Source organism: Cucumis melo, chromosome 12, assembly GCF_025177605.1.
Source record: "Cucumis melo cultivar AY chromosome 12, USDA_Cmelo_AY_1.0, whole genome shotgun sequence".
NCBI lineage: Eukaryota > Viridiplantae > Streptophyta > Magnoliopsida > Cucurbitales > Cucurbitaceae > Cucumis > Cucumis melo.
The window spans coordinates 10,433,481-10,460,784 of record NC_066868.1 but is presented as its reverse complement, the minus strand read 5'-3'; the positions used below and the strand labels follow the sequence as shown (position 1 = coordinate 10,460,784).

The 27,304-nt window shown below is 30.9% G+C and overlaps 1 protein-coding gene across 2 annotated transcripts; it reads left to right on the top strand.

The window, feature by feature from the left end:
• The first annotated feature begins 18,493 nt into the window (after nt 1-18,493).
• LOC103500527 (serine carboxypeptidase-like 51) lies at nt 18,494-25,930 on the top strand. 2 transcript variants are annotated; one of them, XM_051079859.1, is made up of 13 exons: nt 18,494-18,787; nt 18,905-18,999; nt 19,080-19,187; nt 19,259-19,517; nt 19,592-19,635; nt 20,394-20,461; nt 20,651-20,756; nt 21,633-21,841; nt 21,942-22,011; nt 22,119-22,169; nt 23,064-23,116; nt 23,255-23,390; nt 25,586-25,930. In XM_051079859.1, the coding sequence occupies exons 1-13, from the start codon at nt 18,655-18,657 to the stop codon at nt 25,664-25,666; spliced, it is 1,413 nt and encodes a 470-aa protein (XP_050935816.1). In that variant the 5' UTR covers nt 18,494-18,654; the 3' UTR covers nt 25,667-25,930. The 2 variants fall into 2 exon arrangements, with proteins under 2 accessions (XP_050935816.1, XP_008462093.2); XM_008463871.3 differs by having other exon boundaries at nt 18,498-18,787; nt 19,277-19,517.
• Nucleotides 25,931-27,304: the final 1,374 nt, after the last annotated feature.

The window sequence follows — 27,304 nt, the reverse complement described above, 5'->3', positions numbered from 1 at the left end:
TTTTATGGTCTTAATAGATACATTCAGTAGATGGTCGCATCGTACTTATTATCAAGTTGAAATTTTGCATTTGCAAAATTACCAACTCAAATAATTGAGTTAAGAGCATAGTTTCTTGATTATACAATTAAGAAATTCGACTTATAATGTTGGTGAATTTGCATCCCAAACATTTGATAATTATTATATGTCTATTGGAATAAGTGTTGAACATCCTATAGCTCATATTCATACACAAAATGGTTTAGCAGAATTATTTATAAAACGTTTGCAATTAATTGCTAGACTATTGCTTCAGAGAGCTAAACTCCCTACATTTGTATGAGACATGTTATTTTGCATGCAGTGTCACTTGTGCCTATTAGGTGACGCGTATTAGGCTAGTAGCTTATCTCAAGGACTCGCCATTAAAATTAGCATATGGCTAGGAGCCAAAAATTTCTCATTTGAGAATATTTGGATGTGCAGTATATTTTCCAATTGCTCTACCACAACGTACTAAGATGGGTCCTCAAATGAGGCTACGAATATATGTTGGATTTGATTCTCCATCAATTATTAAATATTTTAAACCCCTAACAGGTGATGTATTTACTGCACGATCGATTTACTGATTGTCATTTTAATGAGATAAATTTTCCAACATTAGGGGGAGGAATTAAGAAGTTGGAAAAAGAAATTACATGAAATGTATCATCATTGTCTCATTTAGATCCTTGTATAGATCAATGTGAACTCGAAGTTCAGAAAATAATTCATTTGTAAAATATAGCAAATCAATTACCAAATGCATTTGTAGATGCAAAGAGAGTAACTAAATCACATATACCAGCTGTAAATGTCCCATCAAAGATTGATATCCCAATACAACATGCTCTTATTAATGAATCTGGAACACGTTAGAAGCGTGGTAGACTAGTAAGTTCCAAAGATAAAAATCCTCAAAAAGAAATTGAGTCAATAACTAGATTAAGATGTGAATGTTCTAGAAGAAATCCAAACTTTGACTTCTGACAAAATTTTCGAAGAAAATAAAACAACTAAGGATATTAATAAGATCTTGATAAACTATGTCATGACAACAAAAAGATGCAACCGAACTAATGTAGTTGTTGACAACATTTTTGCATATAATGTTGCTCTTGATATTATATCTGAAAATGAAGATTTTGAACCAAAATCTATTGAAGAATGTCGATAGAGAAAAGATTGGTTTTTGTGGAAAGAAGCAATTAGGGCAGAATTAAGTTCACTTTCAAAACGTCAAGTTTTTGGACCAGTAGTCCAAACACCAGAAGGTGCCAAACCTGTGGGATATAAATAGGTATTTGTGAGAAAAAGAAATGAAAATAATAAGATCATAAGATATAAAGCAGGATTAGTTGCACAAGGTTTTTCATAAAGATTTGATATTGATTATGACGAGACATATTCTCTGGTGGTGGATACAATCACATTAAGATTTTTAATCCACCTGGTTGTGTATGAAAATCTAAACATGCATGTATCTTATGGATGCAATCATAGTATATTTATATGGATCTCTTGATAATGATATTTACATGAAAGTCCCATAATGATTTAAGGTATCTGAAAACATATAAATCAAGAATTGTGTTTAATAGAGTCAGAGAGATCATTATATGGATTGAAACAATCATGACGAATATGGTACAATCGCTTAAGTGAATATTTCTTGAAAGAAAGATATCGAAATAATTCAATATGTCCATGCATTTTTATAAAGAAATCACATTCAGGATTTTCTATTATAATGTTTGTGTTGATGATTTAAATATAATTGGAACTCCTGAAGAACTTTCAAAGGCAATAGAATATCTTAAGAAACAATTCAAGATGAAAGATCTTAGAAAAACAAAGTTTTTACTTGGCTTACAAATTGAGTATCTAGTAGATGAGATATTTATTCATCAATCAACTTATATAAAAAAACGTTTTGAAAAGATTTTATATGAATAAAGCACATCCATTGAACATCCAAATGCAAGTTCGTTCACTAGATGTGAAGAAAGATATATTTTGACCTCGAGATGATAATGAAGAACTCCTTGGTCCAAAAGTACCATTTCTTAGTGGAATTGGTGCACTTATGTATCTTGCTAATAATAAAATACTAGATATTGTATTTTCAGTAAATTTATAAGCTAGATATAGCTTCTCTACAACAAAAAAAAAAGCATTGGATTGGAATTAAACATATACTTTGTTATATTCGGGAAACAATTGATATGGGATTATTTTATGCAAAAAAAATTAAACTTTAACCTAGTTGGTTTTGAAAATTCTAGATATTTATTTGATCCACACAAAGCTAGATCTCAAACAAGTTATCTATTCACATGTGGAGGAACTGTTATATCTTGAGGATCAGTAAAACAAACCATAACAACCACCTCTTCAAATCATGTTGAAATTCTTGTTATTCATGAGGCTAGCTAAGAATGTATATAGTTAAGATTGATGACTCAACACATTCAGAAATCATGTGGTCTATCTTCTAGTAAACTCCTTCCAACAACACTATACGAAGACAACAACGCATGTATAACTAAAATAAAAGGAAGTTATATTAAAGGTGATAGAATAAAGCACATCTCACTAAAGCCTTTCTATACTCAGGATTTTGAAGAAAATGGCGACATCATAGTACAACAAATTTGTTCAAAGGATAACCTGGCAGACTTATTTACAAAATCACTACTTACTGCAACCTTTGAAAAATTGGTACACAACATTAAAATGCGATGATTCAGAGATCTCAAGTAACATTACCATGAGGGGAAGTAAATTTTATTTTTATAAGTATATATGAAATATGTACTTTTTTCTTCACTATGATTTTTTTTTCCATTGGGTTTTTTTCTAGTAAGATGTTAACGAGACATATTTGATATATGTACTAGACATCCAAGGGGGAGTATTATAAATATTAGATAATATATAGATGCCCATCAAGCCATGTGTTTGAAGGAAAAAACATCAAAAAGCATGCAGCAGCGGAAGAAAATGATCATACATTACTCTATATGCATCTAAACAATTTAGAAATTAACATGCAACTACTAAACGATGGACCTAAACAAAGAATGTAAAAGGTAAACGATGAGCTTACCTTTTTGTGGTTCTCAACTTCTTCTTTGATCCAAAGCTTCTTCTCTGCCTGAAGATCACGAGCAAGGACAACCACTATGTTGACCTACTAATCTCAAGATCAAGAACCGAGTTATGGGACTCGTTTTTGTGAATTAAAACTTTAGAGAGAAAGGATGGAGGTAGTTATATCGTTTAGGTAATTTATGAGAAAACATCAACCTCTTCTCATTCTATAATGAGAAGTTTATACATAAAATTTATATACAAATTACATGTAAATTATTTCATATAATCTCAACACTTAATTAATCCATTAACTATTTAATGGAATTAGTGGCTTCTAATTCACAATAAACTGCCACATTTTCCACTAACTTTTAGTTAATTAATAAATTAGTCAAGTGCAATTTGGTCATTTGACCAATTAAGTCAAAGTCAAAATTTGACTTTTCTTAGTCAAAAGTCAACTTTTTGACTTTTTGCTATTTTACCCGTTTTGACTAATTCTAACTTTCCAAGTATGAATCCGCATTCATTTTTCTAAAATTCAAATTGTATTTGAATATAAATTCCAGTCAAAGTTTTGATTTTTAAAGTTAAAAACCAACATGTTGATTTTTACAACTTTGAACGTTTCAAAACTTTCCAAGCTTCTAAATATGAATCTATATTCATATTTATTTAAATCATCTTTAAACACAAAGCTTAAAGTTCATATCTACCGACTTATATCTTATATATTTGTTAGTTTCTTTCTCTTTTCTTAGTTCGAACAATTCGAGTTACTTCAACATTCTTGTTCTTAGTTGAATCCATATGAGCTAGTAGGGGAACCTAATGGACCTATAGATCATGGGCTCCAACGATTCGAGATTAACTGGCTAAACTCTTTTAGATCAAGCTTAATCAACATTCGTTAACTAAAGATTCATTCCACTAAAGACTCTTAGTTGCACTCCCCTCACTATAGATATATTTATGTCCCCTCACTCTTAGTTGCACTCCCCTCACTATAGATATATTTCTGTCCACCTGATATAACCATGATGAGTAAGTTGATCCTTCACAAGTTGTTCGTAATCTTGGTTGGGTCAAAATATCGTTTTACCCCCAAAATTACATCTTACCCCTTAAGACCCACTGATTCACTATTGAACAATTGGTTTAAGGTTTAACATATAAACCCGAATCCTTCTCGAGTCAATGAGAAGGTGGGGCCCTTTGTTCAAGACTTGGATTCAGTCCTTAAGGGAACAACCTATCTACTATCCCAGAAGTGGGTAAGAGTGAATTCTGTCTTGCACCCTATGTCCCTAGCTATCCACTCGGTCTTATCCCTGAAATGGGAGGCTTATTGGGCTAGCGATGATGAGCTGCCCTCACCTATGCAGATCTAAGGATACTACCGAGTGAACAGAAGTTCATAGTTAGCTCAGGATTAAGATCAAGTTACCTAGGTCATCATAATTGAAATAGTCAGTTTATATAGTTTATGGTGTTATGACTAAAAGTGACTATTTCGTGGTTCCAGTCTTATGCAAACCATTTACATAGGATGCCCCCACTCCCATGTCTCTACATGAACGATTCAGGATTACATCGTTTGTACTAACTACGGAGCGGGCCGCATCCATAGTGTTTTTTTAGAATAAGGCGCCCAACCTTATTCATACACTATAGACTATTTGGGTTATTAACTCAAACTTAATCCATGTTTATGTCTCTACATAAAGTTCAAGTGTTGACAAACTCAGTAAAATAGTCTCGGGATCTTAATTTATTGATTTTAATATTATAGCATTCAATAATAAATTTTATTGAATCAAATAACAAAGTACAAGTTTTAGGACATAAATTTCAATAGTGTCTTAATATTTAAACACTTGGGGGTCATTTGGGGGAAGGATTGAGTTATGAGGGAGTTAGGGTTATGATAAACCAAGTGTAATGATAAACTTAGGGTTATGATAAGATGTGTTTGGGGGAAGGGTCATATGAGTATGGTTATGATATTGTTATGATAAAATGTGTTTGGGGGAAGGGTTATATAGGTCGTGTTACGGAATTTATTTTTTTTATATATTTTTTAATTCATATTATAAATATGATACACAAATTTTGTATATTTAATTTACCAAACTGTCCTAGTTTACGTAAAACAATTTGTCTTAATTTATTTAAATACGACATTCATTTTCAACCTTTTTTAAGTAGTTACGTGCTAATAATTTTTTAAAAAAATTCATATTGTGAATCCAATATACAAAATTTATATATTTAATTTACAAAATTATCCTAGTTTTTGTAAAACAATTTGCCTTAATTTATCTAACTACGACGTTCATTTTCAACATTTTTTAAGTATATGTTACGTTTCAATAAATTGGTTTTTATGAATGTAACACGCAACCAGTAAGCATGTAAATAAGTGCAAATAACAATTGAAAATACAAAATACTGGAAACGATGAGGTTGAAATTGATATCAAAATTTAATTACCTTCAATCAACTCTAAGTTCGAATTCATATCAATATATTTGTGAAATTAAAATTTTGATATCAATAAAGTTAATTGTGTAATCACAATAAATTACCTAATTCAATTATTCAAGAGTAAATGAAGAAATTAAAATTTTAATAATGTAATTATACCAAACTCATAACTTAAAAACAAGTTGTGTTTTTAAAATAAAAAGATTAAAATTAACAAAACTCATAAGTATAGAAATTATAAATGAGAAAAAAAATGAATTAAAGAGGAGTTGACGGAAGGTTGAGGGGAAGGTTAGGGGGTAAAATTAGGGTTATGATAACCCTTCCACAAAGATTACATAACCCAACCCTCTCCTTTATAACCCTTCCCCCAAACAAGTGTCCAACACATGTCAACTCATTAGCCATCCAACATTGATGTCGTGTGTCTATAAAATACTCAATCTTAGCGGTCACGTAACCCATCTCATGTTTGCCAAAATGCGTATAAATAGTGGTTTTTAGTGGATTTGTAAGACAACCAAGATTGGAGAGAAATCCAAATAAGTGGGAGAAAGTGGAGAATTTTGAGATTTTGATGTTCCTAATAATTTTCTTAATTTCTTTAATTTATTGTTTATTTATTTATATTTTAATATTTTATTATTTTAATATTGTATTTTCTCGATTTCCGTATTTCAGTTGTGCCTCATTTTTACAACACAAAGGAAGACATTTTGATATGCTATAGATATTATAAAATCTAAGTTTTCAAACCTCAAGAAACTACCAATTTTACTTAACACGATTTCCAATTTTTTCCTCTCGCATGTTTAATTTACATTAAATTTAGGGGTCTTTTAAAAAAATATAATAAAGCGACAAAATATTTACACTGTATATAACAATTTTGAAAATGGAAAAAGTCCACAGGTCCACAATGGAAAATACCAAACATGGCCCGTCAACCACGCCGTCAACAACACGTGTAACATATTTGGTACACGATCGTCTAGATTTGGCTATTGTTTTGTACATGATCGTTTAGATTGATTTGAATAGTCAAATCTCAACAATATTTTTTTTCAAGATTTTTTGTACATATTTAATTTGGTTACATGATGGTTTAAATTTGATACACAATCGTTTATATTTGAGTATCCAAATCTAAACGATTTTTTTTTCAAGATTCTTTGGTATACAATCATTTAGATTTGACTACACGATTGTTTTTTTTTTTACACGATCGTTTAGATTTGACTATTTTTTTTAAGATTCTATGTTACACGATCATTTAGATTTGGCTATTTTTGTATACGATCGTTTAGATTTGGCTCATATTTAGTACACGATCTTGAACAACCAAATAACAGTTTGAAAAATAGATGTTTGACGTTTTTTTTTTCAAGATCGTGTATGATCGTGTATTAAATATAAAAATAGATCTTTTATATTTGATACACGATCTTAAACCAAATAACAGTTTGGAAAAAAAATAAGAAGAGAAGAGAAGAAAGACGATGAAAGAAAAAAATGGCAGAGAAGAAAGAGAAGAAAAACAATGAAAATGAAGGGTAAACCTGGAATATTTATAAAAAAAATGGTCATATTCATAGGCTTTTTCATTTGTTACACGAGCCGTAAATATTTTGTCAGTTTGTTATATTTATGAAAATTTTCCTTAAATTTAAATTATATTTGTACTAACAATTTCCTCTCTCATGTTTTATTTATACTACTTTGGGTATATTAAAAATTAGCAAACTACCAATTTTTGCTATATTTTATAAAGTTTCATCTTTTTGCTATCCATAACAATTCTCCCATTACTTTTTATAACAATTTTCTCTCATCTTTACGACTAATATCTTATCTCTCATCTTTAATTTTCAACTAATATCTTATTTCACGGTTACAAAATATTTTTTCAATGGTATGTTGGTATATTATAGATTTAAAAAAATATACCAATTGAATATTCTTTTAGACCATTTGCTAATTGTTTAAAAAAGAAAAAAGGAGAAAAAAAAAACCTATGTTTTTAAACCCACGTGAGGTTGAAGCTCCATCATCTCCTTTCCTGGGAGATTGTTATTGTTTACTTTGAGAAGTTTGGAGATTCTATTGTTCACGTTGGTCCTTCACAAATTTTAATTGGACGATTTCTTCCTCCATCGCAAGAATTTCGAATTAACGGACAGTGAAAGGTTTCACGTATGATGTTTTTCTTTTTATTTTTGTGAAATAGGTTGAAGGTGAAGAAATGCTTAAAAAGAAAAATAAGACAAAATATTTCTTCTTGGTTCACGTGTGAAGATGGAGGGAGAGTCTTGAGTTGTGTATTGGGATTATTTACTTTAGTATGCATTTTGTTAGAGTATATTTCAATGAATTTTTAATTTTTGTGAGACTCTTTAATTTCATTATTTGAACATTGAGTTTAGGTGGAGTTATTTTTGTCGATTCATATTATTCGTTTTTAATTAATTTTTTTATTTGGTCATTTCTATAATTATTTATCAAGGTATGATACGTTCTATTGGTTTTTTTTTTTTTTTTTTTTTTTTGATTAAATGTCAATTTGAGGGTGATATACAGGTAAATCTAAAAATCGATAGCTTAGGTTTTAATATGAAATTGTGGTAGAAGTTATATAATTATAAAGTTTATATATCTTTGACGGTAAGTTAAGGGAAGGAAGGACAGGTTACCCACTTCCATTAGATTCTTGCCACTCCCCAATGTTGAGTTCCACCAACTATTTTTGCAATCAACTTACCCATGTGACCCCTCAAATAAGACACTTGACTTTCTGTCAAACTAACAATAATATTATTCTTTTTCTAATAATTATTATCAATCCATACTTTATTATTTGTTATTATATTTTTCCTTTTTTTTTTCTTTTCAGAGTAGAAAAATTATTTTAAATAACAAAATATTTTTAAATATAATAAAATATAAAAGTATACTTATAATAGATACTATTTATAATATTTTTTTGTTATATTTTATAAATATTTTAGTTTTTTTTCTTAAATATTTTTAAAAATAGTAAAAAAAAATTTATGATAATAAAATTTATATGACTACATTTTTTAAATTGTAAAACTAGCAAATTTAAAGGTGGATAACCTTTTGATAGCATTTTAATAATCATCTGATATATTTAATTACTTGTCATATTTACAATATTTGTGCAATTATCGTTATTTTATTTTATTCTTTTTATTGTTTTCAATTATTTGTGTGTATATATTTTTTCTCCTCTGTCTTACTACACTCTGGAAGAGGTCAAATATGTCTTTTTACACTTTATTTATATATATATAACATGTATAAGAATATATTTTTAAGTCTGAGGTTTTGTTGTTTTTAGTTCTATGAAATTTTGATTTAAGCTAATTTGAAAGAACAGTTTATTAGACTACTGTGTTTCATGTTTTCAGATTTACTGTATTTGAAAAAAAAAACGTATTTAATAAATAGTTTGAATTACATTTTTAAAAGTTATCCAATAGATTATGGGATCTAAACAACACAAATTCTAAAAATGAAAAAAAAATATGCTCGAAGAAATAGTCAATTAGTCTAATTCAATCACAACAGTTTTTATAATTAATTGTAATAATTTCAACCAATTCCTATAAAGTTTTATGAAATTTTTATCAACATCGATATTTTCATAAAATTGGATCTCCATATTTCCATTAACGTCAATAGAATAATCGTTCAAATTAAATTTTAATTATTGTATATAGTATCAAACACGTATAGAATACATCAATTACAACTTTGTTTTATTTGATTCCCTTATTTTCGTTTCCAAATTGTCAACCAAACAAATCCTAAGGTTTCAAAAAATACATTTTAGTCTCTAAGTTCTTAAAAACAATTCAAAATAGTTTACAATCATTAATTGACTATTAGAAAAGTAACGTAACATAAATGATTAACACAAACGGAAAACTTCATATTCATCGGATAATATTGGAATGAAGTAAAATTGTCAAATAAAAAATGCATTATGATCTTTGAGGGTGAGAGTATTCCAATACTACTCTACTGTTTTCCTTTTAATTATTTCAATATTGAAACTAACATTTTTTTTTAATTAATATGTATACTGACTATAAATGACTTAGTTTATACATTTTCAAATAATCTTATCTATTGTCCTTCACTACCATCCAATTATGGCATATTCATTGTGTTCACTAAGTTCCACTTAAAACTATGAAATATTCTGTGTCTTGATTTACATATAAATTTAAGTTTAAATCATGATGGACCATTTTTATAATCTTTGTCATTATCATACATATGAATTTTACTAAAACCTAACCAGAAAAGGCATGAAAATAAATCTAACCAAAAAATGGTTCATTCCTTCACCCTTCAATAAATTCAAGAGTAGGCGTTGATTTACAGTGGAAAATTATTAGTAGTTTGTTTTTCAAATATCTATATCCATAAACTTCAAAAAGTTCCAATAATAACTTTAAGATATTAAAAAAAAATAGTTAAAAAATAGTCTCCTCATCGATATGTAGAGGAAATATTGGTTAGCATCTTGTTTTCATAATACCACTAAATTTTTTAACTTGCAATAATAATCTTGACCTTTAAAAACTAGTTTAACGATGTTCTTATCATTAGTACAATCTGTTTCATATAAATATTTTTTATTTTCTTATACTCGTCCAATTTTTATGAAACTTTTCCCAGCAATCAAATAAAACAAAAAAAAAAAAAAAAAGTTGAAGTTAAAAGCATAAATTCCAATTTTTATGCAACTTTTCCCAGCAATCATGAAATTGATTGTCGTCTTAGCTAATCTCAACGAATGACTAATTTAAACGTCAATTAGACAAATAATCAACAAATTTTTCATCATTAAAATTAATTTGGTAATGCACATATGACATATTAATGGATACTCATTTTATTAACGGTACAATCTCGTAACAATATTTAGTTATTTAGTTTTAGGGTCATTTGATTAGTTTTATTATTCTCACATTTTTCTTTACCCAAAGTTACTTCATTTACGAAAAGAAACAATTAAAGCCACCGATCTTCCATCTTAATTAACCCCAACAATCTAGGTGAGCCTAGTAGAAAATAAATGGCTCAAAAATCCAGAAGAAGGCAAATAAACAATATAGGCAGCAATTATCTAAATCTTTGCATAAATGATGTAATGTTCCAAATTTTTAGAGAATTTTTATCAATTATCTTTAAATTATTTGAGTATTATCATCGAGATTTGAGCTAAAATTGAATTACTATGTTATAATAATTACCATTGAAATTTATGGCCCACAAGGATTTGAATTGATCTGATCTCGAAATGAAAAATTGGTTTTGATGGAATTAAAATTAATTAATCAGTTAAAAATTTAAATTTTTTTTAGAAATATGATATTAATTATTTATTAGTGTAGAAATAATTAATATGAAAAAGTAAAGTTAATTATATATAGGAATATTATTGTACTTGTTGGAAAATAAGATGAGTGAATGAGAGAGAGATTGTTGATTTAATTGGATGAAGAAGATGCTCGATTTACTGAGGTGAAAAACAAGAGTTTAAATAAATTTATATTTATTATATATTTTGGTGAGAAAATAATAATTAAAAATTTACTATAATTATTATTAATGGTTTTTGAACAAGTGAAAAAAGAAAAGTTAGGGGTGTACATGAGCGGGTTGGACCAAGTTTGGAGGAAAATTATGAATCAACCAAAGTATAACAAAAAAGTAAATCATGTTTGGTTCAATATAAGGGTCAACCTAACCCAAAAAATTCGGGTTAGACCAGGTAGGGTTGATGGGTTGAGTTTTTTTTTTCATCTCTCCATAACTTAGACAAATTTTCATATTGTTTTTTAATATGTAAGGTTAACAAATTATCATTCAAGGTGCAAGGTGACATATATGTTATACATTCAAATTTCAAGCCTACAATGTCTATTGAGGTTTACTTTTAGGTTTTAGGTTATATATATATATACATAATCGGGTTGGGTCAGGTCAGCTCGACGCCTTACTTGCACTGCCTGGTTTTGAAAACATCATAAAGAAAGCATTGAAGACTGTCAATTGCAAAGAAAATAGCTTAACTTGCAAAGAGTGTGACAAGGCTTGGGCGGGGTCGGACTAGTCATGTACCCCCTATAGTACATATTAAGAATTTGGCCTTGGCAGACTTGCATATGAAAAAGCCGAAATGTCACACTGTGACTCGGCAACACCTAAACGAAAGAATTAACCTAAACTACTTTCAAGACATAAAGATAAAGTGATTTTGGGGTATTCGGGCATACGGTCATCGGTAAATAATACCTTGGACAATTATGCCCTTGACATTCTCCCCCACTTAAACGGTTGACGTCCTCGTCAACTGGCGAAGCTGGAGCTCTTCGGTCTTCTGCGTCCACGCTTCAAAGTCTTCGATAGGTCCTCCACTGGTTACCTCCACGAGGGGCTTCTTTCTCTTCACCAGGAATTTATGTATCTCCCTCGTGGGCCTTCTACCAGTCCTTACTCTGACAGCAAGGGCTTCCTCGACTTCTCTGTCTTCCTTCAGGTCCAGGTTGACAGATAATCGTACGGCGTTGTTGCACCGTTAACTGGGAGCTTGGTCATCCACTCGAACTCAAGAGGGCATCGCTCTCGATCTACCCCCTCCTCCATCGGCCTTGAAGCTTCTTCTAGACACACTCGAGCGATGTCGGCCATCTGTTTCCATTCCTCTTCAACTCGGTGGACTTAAGGACGGTCCCCTACATAAGGGTCATCAGCGACGGGGGGCAATACAGAATGCCTCTTACCTCTAATCTCAAACGGACTTCTCTTGATCAGCGAGTCTGTCTGAGCACTATGACTGAATTGGGTTACCTTCAGCAGTTGAACCCAATTCTTTTGTCTGTCATCAACACAATGATGCAGGTATTCTCCTAGCACATAGTTGAATTGCTCGGCTTCAACTTCAGGAGTCTTGGTCGCATCGACGACCCCAAGACTTGGCCCCTTGATCATGGCTTGCTTTGAACCATTGAAGGCGACCTGACACTCGAGGTTCTCGCTCCACTGAGTGTCTTCTTCTCTCAACGACCCACCTTGGTGGCACTCCTCTGCATGACTCAGCGCGCTCATCTGGCTCTGCACAGAACAACACTTTCCTCCCTTGGCATCGGTAAGATTCAGTGGCACCACGGGGAACTCGTATACTTCATGCCCAATGACACAAGTTGTCTCGAATCCCATTGCCTTCGTTGTTCTTACTCGACAGTACCTCGGTCGGATGTTTGACTTCGGGAGATACTTCACCCCACGGGGGCGGTCCACCCGCCTCGAGAGCATGGGGAGTGGATATTTGCACCGCACTCTGAGCTTACTCTGGGTACGGCGGTCAACACACTGTTGTGGACTTCTGTCCTTCTTCTTCAGGGAAAGGACGCGGGCTCCATATGGAGCTTGTACAGGTATACTACACCCTGTATTCAACAACATCTCTGATGGTTTCCGAAGTCTGACTAACTTCGGCGGTGCCATGCGATAAGCATTCTTCGCATGCGCTTTTGCCTCTGATGGCGACTCTACCCCATGGTCAGTTCTCCTTCGCATCGACGAGGACTTGGGCCAACTACTTGGCATCACACCATGGCACTTCTCTAGGACATACAGAGTGTCCTTGGGGACTGTCTCCCCCGGCTTTTCCAACGCCCCAAGCAGGATCTCCACAGATGGTGGTTCCTTTTGGGCGCGACTCTTGTCTAGTTGCATGGTCGATATCATTTTAAACCCGTTGGGCTGACGAATCTCTGCTTGCACTATCGTGGGAAAGGATCCAGTAATCACTAGACATTTGGCTGAGGGCGTTGGTATAACTTGATGTTCAAGGAGGAACTCCATTCCTAGCACTACATCGAAGTCATCCATCTTCACCACCACAAAGTCTACACAGCCCTTCCATCCTCCCAACTTTATCGTTGCTTGTTTCACTAATCCGACGACGGGTAGGGCAATGGAATTCACGACCTTCATTCTTCCTGAGTCCTTCTCCCAATGGAGTCTTAGTCGTCTGGCCTCTGCCTCTGTTATGAAGTTATGGGTTGCACCGGAATCAATCATAGTGCTTTTCGTCTGCTTTTGATTGATCCAGGAGTTAACATATAATAAGCCCCCTTTCGTGGGTACGTTTCTCTCCCCTAACTTTTTCTGGAGAGACGACAGATATTTTATGGCCCCTATTCGAGTTCTTTCGCCTCTATCTATCGGGCCCGCTTCATCCTCATCTTCATTTGGCTTATCATCTGAATCCGCGATTAATGAGGCCTGAAACGCATGAAAATCGACTTTATTCGAGCATTCTCTGGCCACTACATATGAAACAACTGAGGCGGCGCTTGGGTGGGCTTTGATTATTCGGCCTTTGACATGTATTTCCTGTGTTTGACTGGTGAGATCTGCAGTCTTTACCAGGGCATTTCTCTCCCCCTACAGTTTTGGGAGAACTCGGACAACTATTCCTGTTCCTTCCAGGTGAGGAACTTTGGTGACGTCTCACATCTTGAGAGTCACTTGTTAGATCGAACAACCGTTCGGCTGCTGCATACACTGACCTGAGATCTTGGACCCTTTGTTCATACAACTTGGCCCTTGCCCACGGTTTCAACCCTTCGACAAAATAGAAAACTTTGTCTTTCTCTGACATATCGCGGATGTCTAGTATCAACCCTGCGAACTATTTCACGTACTCCCGAATCTTGCCAGTGTGTCTTAGATCGCGTAATTTTTGCCGAGCAAGGATTTCCACATTCTCGGGGAAGAATTGCGAGCGGAGCTCTCTCTTCAGGGCGTCCCAAGTGTCTACTGTGCAACGTCCTTCTTGTATGTCCACGTATCGGGACCTCCATCACAACTTCGCATCTTCAGACAGATGCATCGTTGCCAATGTCACTTTGGCTTCCTTGGTGACGGTGTTTGTAGCCTTGAAGTACTGTTCAAGGTCGAAAATATAATTCTCTAAAGCCTTTGCATCTCTTGCCCCACAGAAGGGCTTTGGTTCCGGGATCTTTACTTTGCTAACCGAAATTGCTCCTCCAGCTGGAGCTTGGTTTGCCATTGCTCGGATCATGAGATTCAGCCTTGCGTTCACGTCTGCAATTTCATTCTTAACGACATCGAGGGTGACTCTAAAATCCTCTGACATGCCGTTTATCATCTCTAATAGTGCCTTTTGAGAGCTATCTAGCTCGCTGACACGTTCTTCCATGTGGGCAGTAAAGCCCGATGAACTTTCCCCACGCTCGTAGTTAATAGTTCTTCCGACGTTTGTGTTTGCTTCCAAGGTGTCGACTCTTGCCAACAACTCTTGTATCGGCAACCCTTCGATACGACCAGCTACCGCATCGATTGTGTCAGTTTTCTCGGAAATTTCATCGAGACGAGACTCCAAGTAGCGGATGGAGTCGGGAACTTCGACTAGGTAGAGCATCTGCTCTTCTATCTCTACTAGTCGATCTTTTTGGGACTTGCCCGATGGATTAGCGGACAACATGTTTCGGTCTTATCATCGATTAGCTGATTTGGCTCTGATACCACTTGTCACAATCGTAACTTCTCAACACGATTGTGCGGAACTTGTTTAGCTCGATCAATAAGTCAGCCGTTCGAAATCCGAAATCCGCGGACAAACTCGCGGTATGATGTAGCCTCCCTCCTCGTTCTTGAGAAAATATTTTTATAAAACGGGAGAGAGAAATTAAATAGTTGAAAACATCATAAAGAAAGCATTGAAGACTGTCAATTGCAAAAAAAATAGCTTAACTTGCAAAGAGTGCGACAAGGCTTGGGCGGGGGTCAGACTAGTCATGTACCCCCTATAGTACATATTGAGAATTTTGGCCTTGGCAGGCTTGCATATGAAAAAGCCGAAATGTCACACTGTGACTCGGCGACACCTAAACAAAAGAATTAACCTAAACTACTTTCAAGACATAAAAATAAAGTGATTTGGGGGTATTCGGGCATACGACCATCGATAAATAATACCTTGGACAATTATGCCCTTGACACCTGGCTACTCGGCTCAACTTCTTTTTCTTCAATTTTCTAACCCAACCTAAGACAAAATTTAACCCAACCAACCCTTACGGTTTGGGTTGGGTAATTCGAGCTGGTCGGGTTATCGATTTTTTTAACACCTCTAAGAAAAGATTACCTAAGAAACCCTAGTCACAAACCCTTCACTATGCAAACCCCGTCTACCACAACCATCTGCGTAGCCTATCCGTTGTTGTCCATTGTTGTTGTCGCTCACCAATCTTGGTGTGGTGAGTTTGGGCGGGTGTTTTTGGGATTTTTAGATGGATTTTGAAATATCGATTAAGGTTCTAAAGTTATTTATTTTTGTAAATGATTTGTGAACCTCCATCCAAGTTGAAAATTAGTTTTGAACTTCCTATTTAGGTGAGCAAATTGAAGAATTAAAGTTGGATTATAATTGATAATTTTATTGGATAAAATTATTAAGTTCCTTATGTCTAGGTTGGATTTGGAAATTGTTATGCATCCCAGGGTTAAACTCCAAGCTTTAAACTAAGAGATTATTCTACTAGATATCCTTGAGTTGGACACACCTTTTACTTTGGACACTCAAAAGGAAATAATTGTCTTTTCTAGTTATGGTACCATATAAACATGTTATTTTATAATGAAAAAAATTATATGTTATGTATTGTATAGACATTATTTACATGAATAAATTTTTTAAAAAATTCATATTTTAAATCCAATACATGAATTTCGTATATTTAATTTATCAAACCATCCTAGTTTTCGTAAAACACAATTTGTCTTAATTTATTTAACTACAATGTTCATTTTCAACATTTTTTAAGTATACGTTACGTTTCAATAAATTGGTTTTTATGAATTTGACATGAACCCGTAAACATGTAAATGAGTGTAAATAACAATTGAAAATACGAAGAACCGGGAACAAAAAATAACAAGCAATGTTTTTACCAACTCTAGTTTTGTTTTCTAGTAAAAAGTTACAATGAATCTAGTTTTAGGTTTCTCTTCAATTTATTTTAGTCTACTTTTAAAATATTGATTTTAATTCCTATTACTTTTAATGGTGACTTATATATTTTCAAAATATTTATTTTAGTCATTTTTCAACAATTATTGGTTAAAAAATTCATGAACCTACCACCTCTACAACAAAAGATTTGTTATGTTAATTTAACCAAGCTTAATTTAATAACCAAAATAACATTATGAAAATGGGAAAATATAGACAAACCACCTCTAAATAATAGGTTTGTTGAAATTACAGCTCCACCAATTTTTAATTTAATCAAATAGTCCTTATGGTTTTCTAACTGTTGTAATCAATTTATGATAGTTTGTTAAAATTTTGCCATTTTTTGATTGAATTGACACTCCTGAGATATTTAGGCTGATTAACAAAAAAACAATGACGTTGAAATTGATATCAAAATTTTAATTTCACAAATATATTGATTGAAATTCAAACATAGAGTTGATTTGCGGTAATTAAATTAAAATTTTAATTGTATAATTACAATAAATTACATAATTCAAGAGTAAAGGAAGAAATTAAAATTTTAATTATATAATTGTACCAAATTTATAACCGAAAAACAAGTTGTGTTTTTAAAATAAAAATATTAAAATTAACAAAACTCAAAATTATAAAAATTATAAATGAAAAAAATGGGAACATTTGACGAAGGGCTGAGAAAGAGTTGAAGAAGGGTTGAGGAAAGATTGCGGGGTAAAATTAGTGTTATGATAACCCTTCCCTCAAACATGGGTTGGGTTACCCAACCCTCCCTTTTATAACCATTCCCTTAAACATTCCTTGAGTAGTTAGACAAATATGGATATTGTGGTCTTTCCACGTGTGGTTTGGCCAGTGAGACGATGTAAAAAAGAAAATAATTTTTTATTAAAAAATTATTTATTTTTTACTTTGGGTAAAATAGAATTTTATTTTTTGTTTATACGAACGATCTTCCATCTGTACGGATACGAAAGCATTGTGTTCGAATGTGTGTTACTTTTCTTCGTGTTGGCTCCAAGAGACTATAAAATCCACAACTTTCCTCCCATATTTTTACAACAAATCTTATCTTCGCCTTCTCCTTTTCTCTTATTTTCATTTCCATAAAATTCCGATTTTGAGCAATACCATATTTTCGAAAAGGTGTTAGTTTTACCAACCAGTTTCCGTGCAAAATTGGTCATACATTTTTTTGGCTATTTTATCATGGGGACGCTATGGTATCTTCAGAACTTCATACACAACAAAAGGCAGAAAGAAATTAAGCTCCGTGACTCAACCATTAACGAGTTTTTGTTTTGTAGAGTTCTAGGATTGACTGTCGCACTGCTGTTTCCAATTATTGATGGTTGGAGATTCTAACAACAATATAAATAAACAAATAAACTCTACAACATGGAGTAAATCTGCAATTTAACTATTAAAGGGTCATTTTAAAAAATGACTATTCTAATAAAAATTGTTAGAGTAAATACTATCTTGTTATTTCTAATCAACTACTATTAACCCTATTTCAAAATCCATATTTGCTATTTTTTTACTATTTTATTTCATCATTTTTATATTTTTATTATTTCATTTTAAAAAGAAAATAGATTAGACACGACCAAAATTAAAATAAATTACATTTAAATCAAAATATTATAACTAAATCACAATAGCGTATAATTATAATAATCAAGTGCATAAATATACCTAAAACCATCCAAAAAAAATCCCTAAAAAAAAAAAAAAAAAAAAAAAAAAAAAGCTTCCAATTTCCAATTTTAAGGTGTAAGATTTTATTTTCCCCACTCCCAAAATCCCGTCCAACTATCCAAGCATAAATAAATATCAGAATCTCCCCTCTCTTTTTCTCCAACACTATTTTAGGCTTTTCTTCCCCTTTTTCCTCTAAAGAAACTTCACAACACCATTCCCTTCTACTTCTTTCACCATTTTCTTCCTTCATAGTTCCTCCAATGAATAACCAATTCCATCTTCTTCTTCTTTCCTTCCTCCTCTTCTTTGGCCATCCGATCCACGCCCGGCCCACCTCTGCCTTCCGATCAAATGACGGATCTGAAGAATGGGGATACGTACGTGTCCGCCCCAGTTAGTAACCAACTACAAATCCTCTCGTTCATAATCCTTCATTTTCTTTTTTCAATTTTCAAAATATTGTTTAATTTAATTTAGATCTTTTTTTTATTGTTAAAATGAAATCTGCAGAAGCTCATATGTTTTGGTGGCTTTATCGAAGTCCATACAGAGTTGAGAATCCTTCCAAGCCTTGGCCAATCATTCTTTGGTTGCAAGGTGGCCCCGTAAGCACCAATGACTCTCCATTTGTTTTCTATAGCTCATTTCATTTTGACAATTTTTGACCCAACCATTTTTACTTCAGGGTGCTTCGGGAGTTGGAATTGGTAATTTTAAAGAAGTAGGTCCACTCGACGCTTCACTTAAGCCTAGAAACTCAACCTGGCTTCACAAAGCAGACCTTTTATTTGTGGTAATTTAATTTGATGGAATAATAATTTTCTTTTTACCAATTAGAATTTAGGTTGGAAATTAAATTTTTAGTTGTATTTTTGGGGGAAGGATAATCCGGTGGGGACAGGGTACAGTTTCGTGGAGGATACAAATTCGCTGGTGAAATCGGATTTAGAAGCTGCCACGGATTTAACGACCCTTTTACAAGCGATTTTCAATAGAGATCAGACGCTTCAGAAGAGTCCGCTTTACATTGTTGCTGAATCCTACGGTGGAAAATATGCCGTCACGCTTGGGTTATCGGCTTTAAAAGCTATTGAAGCTGGGAGGTTAAAGCTTACACTTGGAGGTATGTGATTTGACTTTCACGTAGCAAAATAGAGTTCGGCAGTGATTTTAACTTGCGTTGCTGGAAACGTGCAGGGGTTGTTTTGGGTGATAGTTGGATTTCCCCCCAAGATTACACGGTACCATTATTTTATTATTTGTAATTATTTTTACAATTAGAGTGAAGGACTTTATTGTAATTAATTAGCTTAAATTATGTTTTTAAGTTTAATTTTAATATTTTTGGTAGTTAAGAAATTCACTTGATTTTAATATTTGAGTTTTAAATTAGTAGGTGGCTACAGTTGGTTTGGAACCTATTATAGTATGCATCTTTCACATTACTTTTTACTTTATTTATATTTTTCTAGAGAAATTTCGATATATTACTAAACCCAAGTAAATATATTGTCTTTGTCCTATTGTATGAAATATTAATTTCTCGTGTGAGCGCTACACCATTCTTTTATTTCAGTCGAAAGAAGTATGTACTATAAGAACAGACAACAAAAGCGAATTTGGTTAATAATATGAAGAAAAAAAACTAGTTTTCATTTGACCACTTGATTGATATTATTTTATATTTAATTTTTAAATTTAATTTTCATTTAATCCTTACAATATTACATTTTTAGCCTCGAATTTTGAATTTAGCTTTATTTTGGATTTTAAATTTTAATATTCTATATTTTTGGAATCTAGATTAATTGTTCTAACAGTGATCATTTACTATTTTACGTTTTAGACAAATAAACATATATTTACTATGAGTTCTTTTTTTCCGAAACAAAAAAAAAAAAAAAGAAATGGTTGGATATAATGAACGGCATACTTTTTTAATTGGAAATTGGAACATTTTGATTGGGGATAATAATATAATATTGATACCGGCCGGCAGTCTTCATGGGGACCTCTTCTGAAAGATTTGTCAAGGCTTGACGACATTGGAGTGGCCAAATCAAACAGGTGAGTTAGAAGGAACCAGTAATGTAATTTTTAATATAATAATTGAAAACTTAAATATATTAAAAAGCTAAGACTCCTAATTACAAAGGTTTTATACATGAATAAAAATTAATTAATTTGGCTAACTAATTTACAAATATGATTTGAAATGAGAAAATTTTGTAATGGTGTATTAATTGAATTTGATAGTATTGCGAAGAGAATTGAAGAGGAAATAGAGAAGGGTGAGTTCGTGGCAGCTACATCCTCGTGGAGTGAACTGGAAGATGTGATCAGTGCCAGCAGTAATGGTGTGGTATTATTCAACTTTCTCTTAACTCTTTTCTTCCTTCTTTTGTTTTCTTTTGCCCCCCACGTGGGTCGGAAATGCCACTCATATACATTCATAGTCTCATTTAAATAAATATAGAAAATAATTTCTGACTTCTCGATTCATTATTATAGAAAGTTGGAGCTACAGTTAACCAAACTTAACTTAACTAATGTACTACTTCTACTGTCAATCTCAAATTAGTCATAAATTTGTTTTTATCTTAGAAAAGATATCAACTATACCTTTAAGTTTTTTGAACTTTTAGCTTAGTTTATTTAAGTTTAAAGGAGAATGCAGATTGAGATACATATGTTTTAAGATTGAATCTGAACTAATTATTATTTCAAAGCTTTGGATGGTATAAAACCCATAAAACTAGTATTCTAGTTTTATTTGCCCAAAAAAGTTACTCGTTTTTTCTTCAGTTTAAAGATTAGTTTTATTTGGTATATATGTTTCAACTTATTACATTTCCACCTTTTCATTTGGTTTTTGCCTTTTCATATTTTACGCTTCTAATGCAAAATTTTCGCTAACGTTCATCGGGCTGATTTTGGTGTTTGAACTTAACTTTAAGTTATTTAATAAATAGACCACATAAGATTTTTTTATGTGCAAAATCAAAGTTAAAAATTAATTTGTGAATCAAATGAAAATTAAATTTAAGGGTCAATCTAATTGACGAGACTTCTCAGTTCTTCAATATGAAGTTTCTCCTGAATTTGAGGAACCAAAATAGAAATTAGAGGGGAAACATTTTTTTCTTCTCCGTTATTTAATTGAAGATTTCTCATATTATTTAAATCAGTCTTTTATTGTTCAGAAAACTAAACGATAACTAAATTGTTGAACTTTTAGGATTTCTATAACTTCTTATTGGATTCGGGAGCGGATTCAGTATCGTCGGAAAGAGCAATGGACATATCAAACGGCGTCGCTTCAATGAGAAGATATTCAAGATACCTCAGTTCATTAAGAACCACAGTGGGAGGAGATTCTATTAACTTATATGATTTGATGAATGGTGGCATAAGAAAAAAATTAAAAATAATCCCAGATAATGTGACGTCAGTATTACTTTTTTTTCTCTTTAAATAATATATATAATATAATATGAAAAAAAATGTGAATTATACATAATATGGTAAGATTATTGTATATTTACAGATGGGGTGGGCAGTCCGAATATGTTTTCCAAAGTCTTCAACAAGACTTCATGAAACCAAGAATTAATGAGGTAAAACAAAATAATTTGCTTATTTAATTCTATTAGCCACAAATAGCAAATTATTTATTCTCCCTTTCCAATTTTCTTAATTTGCCATTCTTCTTTTTCTTGTGTAGGTTGATGAGTTGCTTGCGAAAGGAGTGGAGGTGACCATATACAATGGCCAAGTAAAGCTTCCTTTTCTCTTTCCTTTCTTTTTTTTTTTTTTTTTTCTTTAAAATTGAATAAATCTGAAAATATAATAGTTTGTCAAATTCTATTTATAACATACACTATGGAATACGAAATTTTCTTTTTATATTTTATTAAATACTGATTTTATATTTAAAAATACCTCAATAAACTTTAGTTACTAATTAATATAATCCGATCGATCTAATTTAAAAAATAAAATTATCATCTACACATTAGAAACTCTCTTCTAAAGTGTTGTTTTATGCGGTTTTTATAAAATTATATAGACTAATAAAAGTATAATTATATTTACTAATCGTTATCAAAACTGTAATTGTGTGTCAATAACGAAAATTGAATTCTCAAATTTATAATAATGTAAAAATTGTACATCAAATTTATGAGAGATAATTACTTCCATTTTATAGTCTCTAAATATTATTTAGAAAGTTTGAAGATAGAGTAGCAATTAACACCGTATTTTATTGATGAATTTTATGATTTCTAGTATATTTGTGTAAAAGACAAAAGAAGGAAAAAAAAAACCCTATTTGGCAACCTTTTCTTACAGATTTTCTTTTAGTATCGATTCTTTTTGTAGAAAGAAAAAACCATAAATAAAAAGTGAAGGAAATGGAATCTTCCATCTAAGAAAGACATTATTATAATAGATATATGATATTTTAAACTGTCTACTTTTATAATATGGTTTGAATTGAATGATATGTAGTGGGTTAGGCCTAAAATGTTTAGGACCACTTGAATATTCCATCAATATATAATTTTTGTGAAGTGCTTCTTCATTTTAAGTCCTTTGTTTTTCCTCCCATTTTTTGAAAATTTTAATTTTATATATTAATAAAAAGAGAATTTGTTTTTGTCTACAGGTGGACCTTATATGCTCAACCAAAGGAACTGAAGCATGGGTTCATAAGCTCAAGTCTCTCTCTCTCTCTCTCTCTCTCTCTCTCTCTCTCTCTCTCTCTAACTTTCTAAAAATAATTTATTTTTGGGTTATGGACAATTTTGCCCTTGAATAGAAGGGTATAATTGACATACAATTTTTTTTTTGTTATAGGTGGGAAGGGCTTAAAGGTTTTCTAAGTACAGGAAGAGCCCCTCTATATTGTGGAAATGATAAAGATACAACAAAAGGATTCACAAAGTCTTACAAAAATCTTCACTTCTATTGGATCCTTGGAGCTGGCCACTTTGTAAGTAACAATCTTTTTTTTTTTAAGTTTTGTTTATTTTATTACCATTATTTTACTGTTTTCCACCCAATGAAAGTTTGTTTTAGTTAAGATTTTGAAACTAAAAAAAAAAAGTGCTTTTTTTTTCTAAAAAAAGAACACACATATAAAAGTTAGGCTTAGTACTAAATACATGTTAAATTTTGATTTTTTTTCCATTGTAATTTAGTTTTCTTCTCCCATGTTAACTTACAAATATAAAACATTCAATATAATTATACTCTAACCAAAGAGTCTATCCTATACGAGCTTCGCAAAAATGTGAAAGTGAGAAACAAACAAATATGGTTGCCTCTAGGGTTACGCTAGTATAACGATCTGAAGGTAGAAGAATTTGAACATCCAATCTTAAAAATAAAATACATGATAACTTTCGTTAAGCTATTTTCATTTGAACTTTGTAAGAAAAAACTATTTAAAAACCATATACATTGAGAATTAGATTTGTACATTAAAATTATTTTAAAACTTGATATCCAAATGAAAATTTATATGAAACAATTAGCTCAATTTAAAAATGAAAAAAAAAAACTTCATCATCATAAAATTAATTAATTTTTTAAAACTATATTATATTAATATTATTCGAGCATTGTAAATGGTAGTTAATATATACTCAAAATACATGATAAGAAAGAAAAAAGAAAAGAAAAAAGTTAACTATAATATTGTATAAAGACAGATTGTTATAAAATATAGAATTAACCAAAAAAACTGTATGGGAGAATAACACAGTAAAAGTAAAACTGGGAAAGTAGCAGATTGAGATGTCTCATCCATGCGTTGATGAGGGTAAAAAAGGCTACTGTTGATGATGCTGCGGTAACTTTTTCTTGCAAGTTAAAGGAATTAAGAAAAAAAAGAATTGATGTACTGTGTTTGTGTGTATTGGTTAAAGTCCCGACCAATTAGCAGACAATTACGACAACTGCTATATTGACTTTCAATCTTTTCAAACTCTATTTTGATTTTTAATTTTTAATATAGAATCCTTTTTTCCTTTTTCTTTTTTAAGAAAAATAACTTATAAAATAATATAAACTAAATAATCTAAAAAGTTCAAATTAATTTTACTCTTCATAATTTTCACTTTTTTCCATTTTAATTTGTTTTCTTTTTAAAATAATTATTTTGGTCGTAGAAAATGACTTTTTCTTACTCAATGTTTGCTAATTTTGTTTACACATAAAACTTATTGATTTGATGTGATATAAAATGTCAGTTGAGTCTAAGGATTAAATATAATTAATTCAGTCTAATCTTTATTGACAAATATAATTCAGTTTTTGACTTTTAATATATATATATATATATTATTTGATCCATAAAAAATTCATACGTTGTCCCAAATTCATAATAAAATACTATATTTTAAGATTAAAAAATCTTACCTGTTCTCCATCGTTTTATTCGTATGTTCAATTGCAAGAAAAACATTTCTCAATTGTGCCATTTCCTTTCAAAAAAAAATTATTTTATTCTTTCAAATTTTGTAATTTACCATATTAACCTTTGATAAACATTTTGAAATTTCTCTTAAAGTAGAAAATACACGTGACTGTAACTTAAAACAAAAATTAAAATCACATCCATTTTAGATCACTACCACACTGGTTCAAGTTTTATCACATATCATAAATTATAATCGATTTTTATTTATGGGTAGTTTCAAAACCTTCTTATAAATATCAAAAGTAATATTAGAACTTAAAAAAAAAAAAAATTGCTTCATAGATTTTGAATTTAATTTCTATTTAGTTATTAAGTTTCAAGTTATTGCACATTTACTCCTTCAGAGTTTGATTTCAATTTAATTCATAGGTTTCAAGATTTACATTTTAACAACAATCTTTTACTTCGATACTTATTTTTCATCTTTGATGTTAATGTTATTAATTAATTTAATAAAGTTAGAAGATTTGTAATTAGTTAAACTTCACCATTTTCTAGCACTTTTAAAGTTTAAATTAAAAATTCACTTTCATAACTATACAAAAAAAAAAAAAAAAGATTATGTAAAAAATATAAATTTCGAATAAGAATTTTTTAAACAAAACTTAGTTAAAATAACAATATATAGTTTAGCATTTTGTTTATGATGATTCTCCCTATAAGTGATCCAAACAAACTATCTGAGGCTTTATGACAACCGACAGGTACCGGTTGACCAGCCGTGCATAGCGTTAGATATGGTGGGAGCCACGACGCGGTCGCCGGCTGCAATTGCACACAAGTAAACCAATCAGGGGGAACATGTCAAACACTGCCACACCCTTACCATTTAAAATAACACCAACACTAGTACATAAATAATTGACCTACCAATTTCTCTCTCTCTCTCTCTCTCTCTCTCTCTCTCTCTCTCTCTTCTTAAATTTAATTTTTCTTTTAAGGTACGATTAATTATCAATGATTTTTCTTCACATTATTAACAAATAATTGAATATTTAATGTGCCAAATATACAAATAGTACCTACTTTCTTATTCGGATGGCGAGAAAGGATTTTTCTTCAAACGTAAGAATTATAGAATGAGATATTGGATGAAAAATATGGTTAATTTGTGCTTAACCATATTATGCAAAATGTTAAAGTTGAATGTAGATAGAGTTTAGATTTATGGCTTGTATGAATATGAAAAATGCTTCTTATCAAACTCTAACTTCTATTAATGGAGGTTAAAATCTTTACTATTTTGCATTTTCTTAAATTTTATAGAAAGTGAACAAGATTGTAGCAAATCCATAATTTTATGTCATTGGATATAAAATTATATATGAATATAATTTAAAAGACGATGATGCTAACATTCAAATTAAAAATCTAATTGGATTGATATAAGAAAAAATATTTTTCAAAAAACTCATTTTTAACAAAAAATGATAATAATTTAAAATATACTCCAAATTTTATTTTGAGTGATTGTCAAACTCTCTAGTTTTTTTTTTGCAAAAATGATTTATTTTTTAAACTAAACACTTGAAGATGTACTCTAAACACACTCTGAGTAAAATTGACTATTATGCAACAAAGTATTGATTTTGTCACAGAGACTTAAGTATGGCTTTATAGATAAATTATTTTAATATTTAAATTTATAATATAACTCGATTATCTACTTGAATGTAGGAAACTTGTTTGGTTCATGATTCATTTTTATTTTTATGTTTTCAAAAACAAATAATACAACAAAAATAATTTAAAAAACAAAAAAATACAAGAAAAACAATTAAAATGTATTTGATGTACTTATTTTAAGGATGATTTAAAAAAAATAACCTTGAAATAACTCATTTTTTTAAACAAAAACCAGTTTCTTTGTTTTTAAATTTTGTTTTAAGAAATCATGAACATAGAATATACTTTTTTAGAGCCAAACAAGAATTTTGATTTTTAAATTAAAATTTTATAATTTTAAATTAAAACTAAATATGTTTTCAAATTTAGTGAAAAAAAAAAACTCAATCATCATCATCAACATAACTCAATCACTACTATCAATCATCAATATACGTCATCAATACATTATGCAGAAATTATATGCAAATTCTTAACTTCAATACGAGGGTCTAGTAGGAGAATCTCTTACCTCGAGATTAGTAAACAGATACTAACTCTTTGGTTGACAGTAAATCTCCAATTTACTTAGTTCTAAATATGGACAAAATTAAATTAATAATTTTGTTAACCAATATCTACCAAATATTTAATTAGAGTTTCAAACTTACCAATAGATGGGGTTGAAATCAATTCAACCTTTTTCTCAAATAACTTCTCCAAAAAATTGACTAAAAGATCCTTTAAGACTAAATTATCCAACTTAAATCCAAAATTAAATTGTTTAGAGTCCAAAATTAATATTTATTGGACATACC